The sequence below is a fragment of the Argopecten irradians genome, chromosome 7, assembly GCF_041381155.1.
Source record: "Argopecten irradians isolate NY chromosome 7, Ai_NY, whole genome shotgun sequence".
NCBI classification, from domain to species: Eukaryota; Metazoa; Mollusca; class Bivalvia; order Pectinida; family Pectinidae; genus Argopecten; species Argopecten irradians.
The window spans coordinates 45,773,864-45,787,774 of record NC_091140.1 but is presented as its reverse complement, the minus strand read 5'-3'; the positions used below and the strand labels follow the sequence as shown (position 1 = coordinate 45,787,774).

Below are 13,911 nucleotides of genomic sequence, written 5' to 3'. Positions count from 1 at the left end.
TTTCAACACTGTTGACTACTGGCATTTTACAACACTGTTGACTACTGGCATTTTACAACACTGTTGACTACTGGCATTTTACAACACTGTTGACTACTGGCATTTTACACATTTTACAAACACTGTTGACTACTGGCATTTTACAACACTGTTGACTACTGGCATTTTACAACACTTGTTGACTACTGGCATTTTACAACACTGTTGACTACTGGCATTTTACAACACTGTTGACTACTGGCATTTTACAACACTGTTGACTACTGGCATTTTACAACACTGTTGACTACTGGCATTTACTGGCATTTTACAACACTGTTGACTACTGGCATTTTACAACACTGTTGACTACTGGCATTTTACAACACTGTTGACTACTGGCATTTTACAACACTGTTGACTACTGGCATTTTACAACACTGTTGACTACTGGCATTTTACAACACTGTTGACTACTGGCATTTTACAACACTGTTGACTACTGGCATTTTACAACACTGTTGACTACTGGCATTTTACAACACTGCTGACTACTGGCATTTTACAACACTGCTGACTACTGGCATTTTACAACACTGTTGACTACTGGCATTTTACAACACTGTTGACACTGGCATTTTACAACACTGCTGACTACTGGCATTTTACAACACTGTTGACTACTGGCATTTTACAACACTGTTGACTACTGGCATTTTACAACACTGCTGACTACTGGCATTTTACAACACTGTTGACTACTGGCATTTTACAACACTGTTGACTACTGGCATTTTACAACACTGTGACTACTGGCATTTTACAACACTGTTGACTACTGGCATTTTACAACACTGTTGACTACTGGCATTTTACAACACTGTTGACTACTGGCATTTTACAACACTGCTGACTACTGGCATTTTACAACACTGTTGACTACTGGCATTTTACAACACTGTTGACTACTGGCATTTTACAACACTGTTGACTACTGGCATTTTACAACACTGTTGACTACTGGCATTTTACAACACTGTTGACTACTGGCATTTTACAACACTGTTGACTACTGGCATTTTACAACACTGTTGACTACTGGCATTTTACAACACTGTTGGCATTTTACAACACTACTACTGGCATTTTACAACACTGTTGACTACTGGCATTTTACAACACTGTTGACTACTGGCATTTTACAACACTGTTGACTACTGGCATTTTACAACACTGTTGACTACTGGCATTTTACAACACTGTTGACTACTGGCATTTTACAACACTGCTGACTACTGGCATTTTACAACACTGTTGACTACTGGCATTTTACAACACTGTGTGACTACTGGCATTTTACAACACTGTTGACTACTGGCATTTTACAACACTGTTGACTACTGGCATTTTACAACACTGTTGACTACTGGCATTTTACAACACTGTTGACTACTGGCATTTTACAACACTGTTGACTACTGGCATTTTACAACACTGTTGACTACTGGCATTTTACAACACTGTTGACTACTGGCATTTTACAACACTGTTGACTACTGGCATTTTTACAATACACTGTTGACTACTGGCATTTTACAACACTGTGACTACTGGCATTTTACAACACTGTTGACTACTGGCATTTTACAACACTGTTGACTACTGGCATTTTACAACACTGTTGACTACTGGCATTTTACAACACTGTTGACTACTGGCATTTTACAACACTGTTGACTACTGGCATTTTACAACACTGTTGACTACTGGCATTTTACAACACTGTTGACTACTGGCATTTTACAACACTGTTGACTACTGGCATTTTACAACACTGTGACTACTGGCATTTTACAACACTGTTGACTACTGGCATTTTACAACACTGTTGACTACTGGCATTTTACAACACTGTGACTACTGGCATTTTACAACACTGTTGACTACTGGCATTTTACAACACTGTTGACTACTGGCATTTTACAACACATGTTGACTACTGGCTACTTTTTACAACACTGTTGACTACTGGCATTTACAACACTTGACTACTGGCATTTTACAACACTGTTGACTACTGGCATTTTACAACACTGTTGACTACTGGCATTTTACAACACTGTTGACTACTGGCATTTTACAACACTGTTGACTACTGGCATTTTACAACACTGTTGACTACTGGCATTTTACAACACTGTTGACTACTGGCATTTTACAACACTGTTGACTACTGGCATTTTACAACACTGTTGACTACTGGCATTTTACAACACTGTTGACTACTGGCATTTTACAACACTGTTGACTACTGGCATTTTACAACACTGTTGACTACTGGCATTTTACAACACTATTGACTACTGGCATTTTCAGTCGGCTGTTATACAGGCATATACATGTATATATGACTTTATATTTTACATTCAATATTGAAATTTTAAGATCTATTTATGTCTTATACAGCTATGGTCATGTAAGGACGGCCTCCCATGTATGTGGTATGTTGCGTGTATGCTGTGCGAGGTGCGTGTTTTGGGAGACTGCTGTATATTCGTGTTGTGTCTTCTTTTATAGTGGAACTGTTGCCCTTTTTATAGTGTTATATCACTGAAGCATGCCGCCGAAGACAACAAGCAACACACCCCACCCGGTCACATTATACAGTGATATTGGTGTTTTTGCTGAAGGTATATATATATATATATTTATAAATACTGATGGGTTTGATGTAAACACTGGATGTATTCCTGCTTTAGGAGACATGATGCTTTTGCTCGGCAAACGGTAAATATGATGGACCTGAATTCGTTTATTCAAACCTGCGTGTATTAATAACGATATATCGATTGGTCTTTAATGATCCAATTGTTAAACTTGACACCTGTGGGTAGTTGTAACTCATCCCTGTCTAAGACGAACGTTTTCTTTTACAGCAGACACATCCACTGTCAAGTGACAGATAATAGGAGTAACGCAGTGTGTGTTGGGACTTCAACCTTCAGTGGCGTCGGTAGCAGGAAATGAATGTGCACGCCAATTGTAGTCCGAGCGCCGAAGGCGCGAAAATTTTGGTAATTGTGGGGATGGAGGGGGGTCCCCCCTGAAAAAAAATCACCATTTAGAATGACTGAGATGAATTTTACGACGTATTTTTTATGATTTTAAAGCGTTCTTTACGTGGTAATTTTTCGAAAAAATAACATTGAAAACAGATTAATTCATATTGCAGATTGAAAGTTACCTACATTTAGAAATTATAATTATAAATGTCGTCCTATCTTTATGCTAACATGTACTGTATTTTTGCCAAACACGGCCGTGTCTTTGGGAACTTTCTTACTACATTGCAATTAAATGGTACAGCTGTAGGCCTAGAGCAACTTTGATAATTTTGTAAGAAAACAGAGTTTTAATAGATAGCCAATTTCTTTATGCATGCAGGTGCACGTGCTGATAATCTCATTCGATAATTTCTACACATAAAAACGCATAGGCAAAAGTTCAATTGAATGCACAAAGGGGACTAAATGAAAATTGAATACACAAATGTACTCTTTATTTGTGCACTTATTTTATTGTGATAGCGACGACGACTAGTCACATATCAAAGTTCATTGTAATAACATCCTCTTGTTTTTTGCTTTTTTTTGACCAACGGAAATGTCAATAACGGTATCCACGTCTATGGGCATGTCGTGGTGCACATGTAACAGAGCCAGAACCCATGCTCGCTGGTTTTAAGGCGTTTCATAACACTCTAGTAAGCTTCTTTCTGCTGTTGTCGTTGTTGGTGGCATGGTTTTAAGATCTGAAAGATTTTGTGTATATTGGGATATAACTCCTTTTTAGTTACCTACTGTCTTGTTCCTGTCGGGTTATCGGCTTAAAACGTCAACTTTCTGACACGACCTCGCACCAACTTTTAGCGAGTATAATTTTAAACCGTGGAAACGGAACAGAAACATAATCTTCCCGAAAAAGTAAACATAAAAAGTAAAAATAAAAGGCGATTCGGATAACAAATTAAAATGTATAAAGTTAGTCTCGGTTACGTGTAGTTATGACTTTGATTTTTTTTTTTTTTGAGAATTGATTGATGTGTGCGCAGTTGCGTTTTTGCGTCAATGGTAGCTACGCCACTGACCACACCAGGAAGAAAATCCGGTGGTCACTGTCCATCCAGGTAAATGTCGGATGCCTTATCCATAGCTCCATAGAACAAGTCAAACAAAACAGATTTACTGAGATTTCATTGCCACACCATCGTATAAAGATTGTATTATTCTTCGGATATTTCTGACTAAAATTTACCTTACATGCATTGTTGGTTGACTATGCTTCACGTTCTATCAGCAGATAAAGACAGCCTCACATGCATGTAATGTGCTGCGTTTCGGAGGCTGCGGTATATGTTCGTGTTGTGTTGGAAACAAAGCTTTCTTCACCATTCACAGCTAACATTGATTTTAAAGTGAGAAAACCGGGATTCGAATCCAGAGTTGGAAGGCTTATGGTAATATGTCGAGATATCTTAACCACTCGGCCAACGTGGTCCCCTAACCAGGAGCAGAAACTATCACTAGGGGACAGAACCAAGAAGCTTCATAATGGAGACGTTTGTAAGAAGAATGACACTCAAGAAGAAAAGAAAAGAAAATATCCTTAATTTAGTCGCCTTTTTCTTTCATGCACTAGAGACAGGGGAGCAATTCAAACGCCCTACCTGAACGGTATCTAATGTACCAGGACATTTTATATTGTACTTTCTAGTTATTTAACAACGACCTTTATAAGCCATTTGACACATATATTAACAATGATAAATTAACTGAAGCCATATATTTTATTAATGCCATCCATAATGGCTGATGAGATATTGAGCACGTGATACAACGTCATTGCTGTAGTCATTTCCGGTTGTTCCAATGTCAAGGTCACTCCAGGTCTGGACGTTTCCGACTCCAGAGTTATAAGCAGCGATTCCACCTAAAATTCAACAACAACCGCATATATCAATTAAGTGTTACAGGAAAAAGCAATCGCTCAGAGCGGAAAATAAGTATCCTAATTTGCCAAACTACACAGGAGACAGGTGAATGATACATGAACTTCGAAATAAAATGTTACGTCGGCCAATACGATTTATTCCGGTATCCTACGTATAGTAAGTCAGTCGAGGGTTGCCAAATTAGTACTTACCTTGGAGTTGTTGCTCCTTTGACCATGTGGGATGTTTGTGGGCCACCTGATTGATGTAGGGCACTAGGACTTCTTGAACCATCTGGGAAATGTGTGCACAGCTGTCCCATGCGTGCTGGGTACAGCTGTGGTAACGGATGTCACACTAGAAAGAAAATGGTAGGTATACACAGGTAAATAGAGGTTTTCGCGCTAGTAAGAGAATGGTCGGTATACAGAGGTAAAAAAAGGATGTCACACTAGAAAGAAAATGGTCGGTATACAGATATAAATAGTGGTTGTCGCACTAGAAAGAAAATGGTCGGTATACACAGGTAAATAGCGGTTGTCGCACTAGTTAGAGAATGGTCGGTATACAGAGGTAAATAACGGTTGTCGCATTAGTAATATAATAATCGGTATACAGAGGTAAATAGCGGTTGTGGCACTAGTTAGAGAATGGTCGGTATACAGAGGTAAATAGCGGTTGTTGCACTAGTTTGACAATGGTTGGTATACAGAGGTAAATAGAGGTTGTCGCATTAGTAATATAATAGTCGGTATACAGAGGTAAATAGCGGTTGTCGCATTAGTTAGAGAATGGTCGGTATACAGAGGTAAATAAAGGAAAACCAGAAATGTAGAGAAGACAGTGGTCGGTAAACAGAAGGGCATCTAATATAATTACATGTACATTAATAGCAAATGTCACTCTAGAAACAGAATGTTCGGTATACAGAGGTAAATAACGTATGCCACATTAGAAAGGCAGAAGACAGTCGTCGATATACAGCGGTAAACTCCTGCCTCAATCATACATACAAAATAGCGGAAATAACAATAGAGAGACAGATAAGATAATGGTTGGTTTACCGAGGTTACTCCTTTGTGACGTTTCTTAGAAATAAAATTTTACCTGTAAAATTCCGTAAGCATGGTGATGGTCTCCCCATCCATTGGTTGAATGCAACAGGCGACCACCACGTGACTCACGGCTGGCTAAGGCAGCGATCACCGATGGTTGGATACCTGGTAAAATAAGAATGAAGCGAAATATAAGCCATAAACTTGGATTGTATCAATAGAAGTTTTCCAAGTTACTGTTGTTTATCATTTTGATTTTGTTTATCCCATAATATTAATTCTCTCTTTATATTGCGGCATTCAGTTGTTCTGATCTACATTCAGAAAAAAACACCTTATCACCGCATGAAACGACATACATAGCTTTTTGCAATAACATAAAATAGAGACCAGATATTATGTCATTTGTACATTTAAGTAATGAACTGTCATCAATGCAATTGAAAATGGCGTTGCAATGATTGTTTCATTGATTAATTAACATTCTATTAACAGTCAGCGTCAGGTAAGGACCGCCTCCCATGTATGCGTTGTGTAATGTTTATGAAATTGCAACAAGTGTTTCGGTGTTTGAATGACTGTATGTTTCAGAAGGCTGCGTGTCTTCTTGTGATAGTGGAACTCTATTGACTACTTAAATATTGGCCACTAAGAGTAGCTGTAGGTGGTTACACTGGGGTGTGTAAACATATACGACAAGAGGCCCAAGGGTTGCAAAATTTATCACATGGTTTTACAATTGTGAAAGGTGTATTTTATAGTATAAAATAGTTTCTAACTCCATTACACCCACTTCTCACCGCCTAAAGGTGTACGTACAGTAAGTGGCTCCAGCCTGGTCGTAACAAGACTTCTTGTTAAGGAGGTCGTTGTAGTCATATTTAACATCGTTATGAGAGGCAGCGTTACCTGTGGAAAATAAAACCAAAAAAACAAAATGACAAAAATAAAAAATAAAATAAAAATGACAAAAATAAAACAAAAATAAATTTACAAAAATAAAACAAAAACAAATTGACAAAAATAAAACCAAAACGAATTGACAAATATAAAAAAGACAAAAATAAAACAAAAACAAATTTACAAAAATAAAATAAAAACAAATTGACAAAAAACCCAAAACAAATTGACAAAAATGAAACAAAAACAAGTTGACAAAAATGAAACAAAAACAAATTGACAAAAATAAAACAAAAACAAATTGACAAAAATGAAACAAAAACAAATTGACAAAAATAAAACAAAAACAAATTGACAAAAATGAAACAAAAACAAGTTGACAAAAATGAAACAAAAACAAATTGACAAAAAATAAAACAAAAACAAACTGACAGATATAAAACAAAAACAAATTGACAAAAAAATAAAACAAAAACAAACTGACAGATATAAAACAAAAACAAAATGACAGATATAAAACAAAAACAAACTGACAAAAAAAACAAAAACAAACTGACAAAAATGAAACAAAAACAAATTGACAAAAATAAAATAAAAACAAATTGACAAAAAACCCAAAACAAATTGACAAAAATGAAACAAAAACAAGTTGACAAAAATGAAACAAAAACAAATTGACAAAAATAAAACAAAAACAAATTGACAAAAATGAAACAAAAACAAGTTGACAAAAATGAAACAAAAACAAATTGACAAAAATAAAACAAAAAACAAATTGACAAAAATGAAACAAAAAACAAACTGACAGATATAAAACAAAAACAAATTGACAAAAATAAAACAAAAACAAATTGACAAAAATAAAACAAAAACAAACTGACAGATATAAAACAAAAACAAATTGACAAAAATGAAACAAAAACAAATTGACAAAAATAAAACAAAAACAAACTGATATAAATAAAACAAAAACAAAATGACAAAAATAAAACAAAAACAAATTGACAAAAATGAAACAAAAACAAGTTGACAAAAATAAAACAAAAACCAAATTGACAAAAATAAAACAAAAACAAACTGACAGATATAAAACAAAAACAAATTGACAAAAATGAAACAAAAACAAGTTGACAAAAATGAAACAAAAACAAATTGACAAAAATAAAACAAAAACAAACTGACATAAATAAAACAAAAACAAATTGACAAAAATAAATCAAAAACAAATTGACAAAAATGAAACAAAAACAAATTGACAAAAATGAAACAAAAACAAATTTAACAAAAATAAAATAAAAACAAATTGACAAAAAACCCAAAACAAATTGACAAAAATGAAACAAAAACAAGTTGACAAAAATGAAACAAAAACAAATTGAAAAAAACCCCAAGAAAAACAAATTGACAAAAATGAAACAAAAACAAACTGACAAAATTTAAACAAAACCAAATTGACAAAAATGAAACAAAAACAAATTGACAAAAATAAAACAAAAACAAGTTGACAAAAATAAAACAAAAACAAACTGACAGATATAAAACAAAAACAAACTGACATAAATAAAACAAAAACAAAATGACAAAAATAAAACAAAAACAAATTGACAAAAATGAAACAAAAACAAGTTGACAAAAATAAAACAAAAACAAATTGACAAAAATAAAACAAAAACAAATTGACAAAAATAAAACAAAAACAAGTTGACAAAAATGAAACAAAAACAAATTGACAAAAATAAAACAAAAACAAATTGACAAAAATGAAAAAAAAACAAATTGACAAAAATAAACAAAAACAAATTGACAAAAATAAAACAAAAACAAACTGACAGATATAAAAACAAAAACAAATTGACAAAAATAAAACAAAAACAAAATGACAGAAATGAAACAAAAACAAATTGACAAAAATAAAACAAAAACAAATTGACAAAAATGAAACAAAAACAAGTTGACAAAAATGAAACAAAAACAAATTGACAAAAATAAAACAAAAACAAACTGATATAAATAAAACAAAAACAAAATGACAAAAATAAAACAAAAACAAATTGACAAAAATGAAACAAAAACAAGTTGACAAAAATAAAACAAAAACCAAATTGACAAAAATAAAACAAAAACAAACTGACAGATATAAAACAAAAACAAATTGACAAAAATGAAACAAAAACAAGTTGACAAAAATGAAACAAAAACAAATTGACAAAAATAAAACAAAAACAAACTGACAAAAATAAAACAAAAACAAATTGACAAAAATAAAACAAAAACAAACTGACAAAAATAAAACAAAAACAAATTGACAAAAATAAAACAAAAACAAATTGACATAAATAAAACAAAAACAAATTGACAAAAATAAAACAAAAACAAATTGACAAAAATGAAATAAAAACAAATTGACAAAAATAAAACAAAAACAAATTGACATAAATAAAACCAAAACAAACTGACAAATATAAATCAAAAACAAAATGACAGATATAAAACAAAAACAAACTTACAGATATAAAACAAAAACAAATTGACAGATATAAAACAAAAACAAATTGACAAAAATAAAACAAAAACAAATTGACATAAATAAAACTAAAACAAACTGACAAATATAAAACAAAAACAAAATGACAAAAATAAAACAAAAACAAACTGACAAATATAAAACAAAAACAAACTGACAAAAATAAAACAAAAACAAATTGACAAAAATAAAACAAAAACAAAATGACAAAAATAAGACAAAAACAAATTGACAAAAATAAAACAAAAACAAACTGACAGATATAAAACAAAAACAAATTGACAGATATAAAACAAAAACAAATTGACAAAAATAAAACAAAAACAAATTGACATAAATAAAATTAAAACAAACTGACAAATATAAAACAAAAACAAAATGACAAAAATAAAACAAAAACAAACTGACAAATATAAAACAAAAACAAAATGACAAAAATGAAACAAAACAAACTGACAAATATAAAACAAAAACAAACTGACAAAAATAAAACAAAAACAAATTGACAAAAATAAAACAAAAACAAAATGACAAAAATAAAACAAAAACAAACTGACAAATATAAAACAAAAACAAACTGACAAATATAAAACAAAAACAAACTGACAAAAATAAAACAAAAACAAATTGACAAAAATAAAACAAAAACAAAATGACAAAAATAAAACAAAAACAAGTTGACAAAAATAAAACAAAAACAAACTGACAAAAATAAAACAAAAACAAGTTGACAAAAATAAAACAAAAACAAAGTGACAAAAATATATCAAATAAAGATTTTTGTTATATGAATTAAAATATAAAAAAGAAGAAAATTATACTAAATTAGAGTATTTGAATGAAAAATTCTGATAAAAAAAAATCAGAAAAATATACTAAATGAACAGAAAAAAGTGACTCACAAATGACTGTTAATTAGAGCACGCAATATTTGGCTGTTAAATCTAACAAATTATATAAAATAAGGTTTTATGGCTAATGGATGAAATTCAGCGAGAACAAGGTGATGTCTATACCCGAGTTCTTGGATCTATTTACACATGAATGGCGGTTTTGTGATAACTCTAAGCTAACCATTTTATGTTTACTTTTAGACGTAATACTTCAAAGGAGATTTGTATTTGTTATTCGTAGGTTTTCCTGTAACACTTTGATTCAGCTAAACAAAATAATGCGCTCTTGTTTTTATAAATTAGACATGTTTATTTTGTGCTAGATATGTAATTAAAGTGCACAAGAACTTTACTGAACTAGATATTATCCAACTTGAGTGATTGCACGGAAATATATGTTCTATTTTAGTTTCAGTCATCTAGCAGTTTCTAAACGTACGTAAGATGAATCGGTCGAACAGAACTTAGCACAGGAATATAGCCGGCCGATTTTTTTTCTTTTTTTTTTTGTAAATTGAGCTTTATCGGTACAAGGAAACAAGTCTGCCCTGTGCTCACTCTATGGATAGCATTTTGGGCAGTTTGCTAATGGTAGATACTAATTGCTAAAATAAAAATGATTAATTAAGCATTTTTTGCTAAGCCATGTTTTTTACTGAAGAAAGAGAAAAGGTTTGTAATTCTATTTTTATTCAGGTCATTGTAAATACCTGAGCTATAAATCCATATGATTAAAGTTGGAATTTTAAAAGTGCCTAAACATTTGTCATTCCAAGTGTAACCTTTGACCCGTAGCAGGAAATACAATCACGTGTGATAAGAAATATGAGAGCGAAGATTAAGTATGATCAGTTCAAGGGAACTTTTCTTAGTAGATCTATTCATATCTTCATTCCGAAAAACAGAAAAAAATCAGATAAGAAAAATTGATAAGTTGGAAAGATACGTCATATGTTGAATCCCTTGAAAGTAAGACATTTCACCCCTAATTTTTCACCGGTTAAGTGTTAATTATATGTGTACTACCGTATTCGCAGTAAGTAGTACCCCTCTACCTATAAGCGCCCAAGGAGAACTGGAAGTTGTACATTTTGTATAATCGCCCCCATCCTATCTTTACAATAACAGATTAGTTCATCATGAGTACAGATAGAGTTAAATTATAGCTGAATTGTTTCGTCTACAATTTAACATTTGGTTTACTCATAACCCCCCTCCCCCGTTGAAAGTACAATTTTAAGCGCTCTGGGCTTTAATTAATGCGAATACGGTATTTGATTGTTCTATGAATAGCATAAAAACAAACATACCTCCATTGTGCTCTCCGGTTGGATGAAGACGCCTGACGTCACCATGGCACGTGTAGGACGCTGAAATTAGTTAAGTGGAAATAAGAAACAGAAATTTCTTTTACATAACCAATAAGCAAAATATAGCATAAATGTATTGTTCTACATTTCTTATGAAACATATAACGTAAAACATTGACAAATTCCACGACATTGTTAAGTATTTTAATTAATATCGTTGAAATATCAAATCGTTGATCAATACGATTAAGCAGGTACAATATTAACTCTGTACCCATACCCGAGCCAAAGTCACGCACGTTAAACAAATGAACTACATGACCACTGAGAAGGTGATAAAATGATTTTTAGGCAAGACAATTCACCTAATAAGGTAAAGACACTACTGTCAGAGCGATTTGAGCAGTTCTAGCCTAAAGTTGCATTACTTTACGAGCAAGGGACAGGGTTCGGCATACAATAAGTTCGACCACAGTGTGTAATGGCGGACAGCGAGCAAGTGTGAATATTTCACACACATGTCACCACCATAGGCGTTTCAGGCATATCACAGTAAAACTGACTGATCTAATTTCCATTAGAACTTGTTTTATCTGATATATATACAAATTTTAATGTTCTCTTAGACTCCATGGCACGAACGCTGAAATTAGTTAAGTGGAAATAAGAAACAGAAATTTAATTTCCCGGATAATACATTTTCTGGCAGCAAATATGTATACAGTGACAGACGTTAACAAACAAACCTGAACACACTCAATAACGAACACACAAATACACAAACCAGAAAATCCCATAGTCCTCAAAACACTCTTTTCCTCCGAAAATGATAACATCAACAGAAAACAAATAACAAAAACAAGGAGAGCAAAAAGCAGACTGCACAAAAATCTTTATATGGTTACATTCACTTTCCTTAATTGCAAAAAGACCTAAACTTCAAAAACAAAGGATATTGTCCACAAAGTATCGTGGTTATGAAACCACTATGAGATCAAACGAATACCGAAAAAAAGATAATAATAAAAAACGGTATTATGTTTTCAACTGAGGGTCCAGAAATGAAAACAAACAACATTCAAACAAAAGTCCCGAAACCGAAGATAAAAACGAACGGATTAAAAAATACCAAATTCACAAGGAAAAAGGAAAGTACTTAGTACCCAAACAATTAAAAATACGTGCTTTAAAACAACAATTAATTAACATTTATACCTGCCCAGGCGCCAGTGCTGAAAGCAAGAAGCGTTATAACCACTAGGGCATTCATTGTCAAAATCAGTCTGAGGAACCGGTGAGGTGTGGAATTTATTGACCAGGCAGGCTGATTTATAAGGACGACTTGTTATCTCGGACAGATAAAGGGTATATTTGGAATGGCAAGTAACGTTTCTAGAATCATGCACAACGCTATTGGTGTATCTCTATTTGTGTGTCGAATAGAATTAGTTTGTGACCTCTGCTTAGTGCATAAGAGTCAAGGTTAAATAGCTGACCTTAAACTAAAGGCCAATGATTCCCCTCTCGACCTATTTTGATTTCAATAATATGGTTCAATGGGATAGCATTTTGATATCAAAGTTACTGCATGCTTTGCGAAACTTGCCACCAACCCCTATTTCAAGGAATGGAAGCTCACGGGGAAGACATTCGAACAGGAGGGAGGAATGAAGTGGCATTGGACAGGCTTGATTATGGACGACTAGATAGCCAGCTCAATAAGTAGGCTAATTTTCGGAGGTTTCGGGTTCGAGACGTGTACTTGTATCTGCTATTCCTTCTCTCCTGTTACAAAATTGTAGTGCGTTTGTTTGTTTGCTTGTTTGATTATTCTAACGTCCTATTAACAGTCAGGGTCATGTAAGGACGGCCTCCCATGTATGCAGTGTGTAACGTGTGTGAAGTGCGAGGTGCATGTTTGGGAGACTGTGGTATGTTCGTGTTGTGCCTTTTTTATATTGGAACTGTTGCCCTTTTTATAGTGCTCTATCACTTTAGCATTCGCCGAAGACACCAAGCAACACGCCCCATTTGGTCACATTGTACTGACAACGGGCGAACCAGTCGCCCAACCCCTTGTTTACTGAGCGCTAAGCAGGAGCAGAATAGGAAAGATAAAGTCAGTTAGGAAGAAGAGAAAAGATAAGATCCTAAATTTAGTCGCCTTTACGATCATGCGATAGTGGCAGCAGGTACAATTCTAACGCCCTACCTGTAGTGCGTCTTCACCAGTGTACTAAACAAGGTCGGGCGATAAGTC

General features: G+C 33.2%; 1 protein-coding gene across 1 annotated transcript; it reads right to left on the bottom strand.

The window, feature by feature from the left end:
- Positions 1-4,811: 4,811 nt before the first annotated feature.
- On the bottom strand, positions 4,812-13,018 carry LOC138326694 (glycine, glutamate and proline-rich protein-like). The gene is made up of 6 exons (XM_069272698.1): positions 12,867-13,018; positions 11,652-11,711; positions 6,844-6,933; positions 6,077-6,189; positions 5,182-5,326; positions 4,812-4,968 (listed from the first exon to the last, which is right to left on the bottom strand). Exons 1-6 carry the CDS (start codon positions 12,919-12,921, stop codon positions 4,829-4,831), a joined length of 603 nt encoding a protein of 200 aa, XP_069128799.1. The 5' UTR covers positions 12,922-13,018; the 3' UTR covers positions 4,812-4,828.
- Positions 13,019-13,911: the final 893 nt, after the last annotated feature.

Bases quoted from the DNA above. Each gene is read 5' to 3' on its own strand.
- LOC138326694 (XM_069272698.1), bottom strand. From the start codon at position 12,921: ATGAATGCCCTAGTGGTTATAACGCTTCTTGCTTTCAGCACTGGCGCC. The intron at 11,712-12,866 runs GTATAAATGTTA...AACTAATTTCAG, and splicing joins CAGCACTGGCGCCTGGGCAG to CGTCCTACACGTGCCATGGT. The intron at 5,327-6,076 runs GTAAAATTTTAT...TTTTCTTTCTAG, and splicing joins ATGCTTACGGAATTTTACAG to TGTGACATCCGTTACCACAG.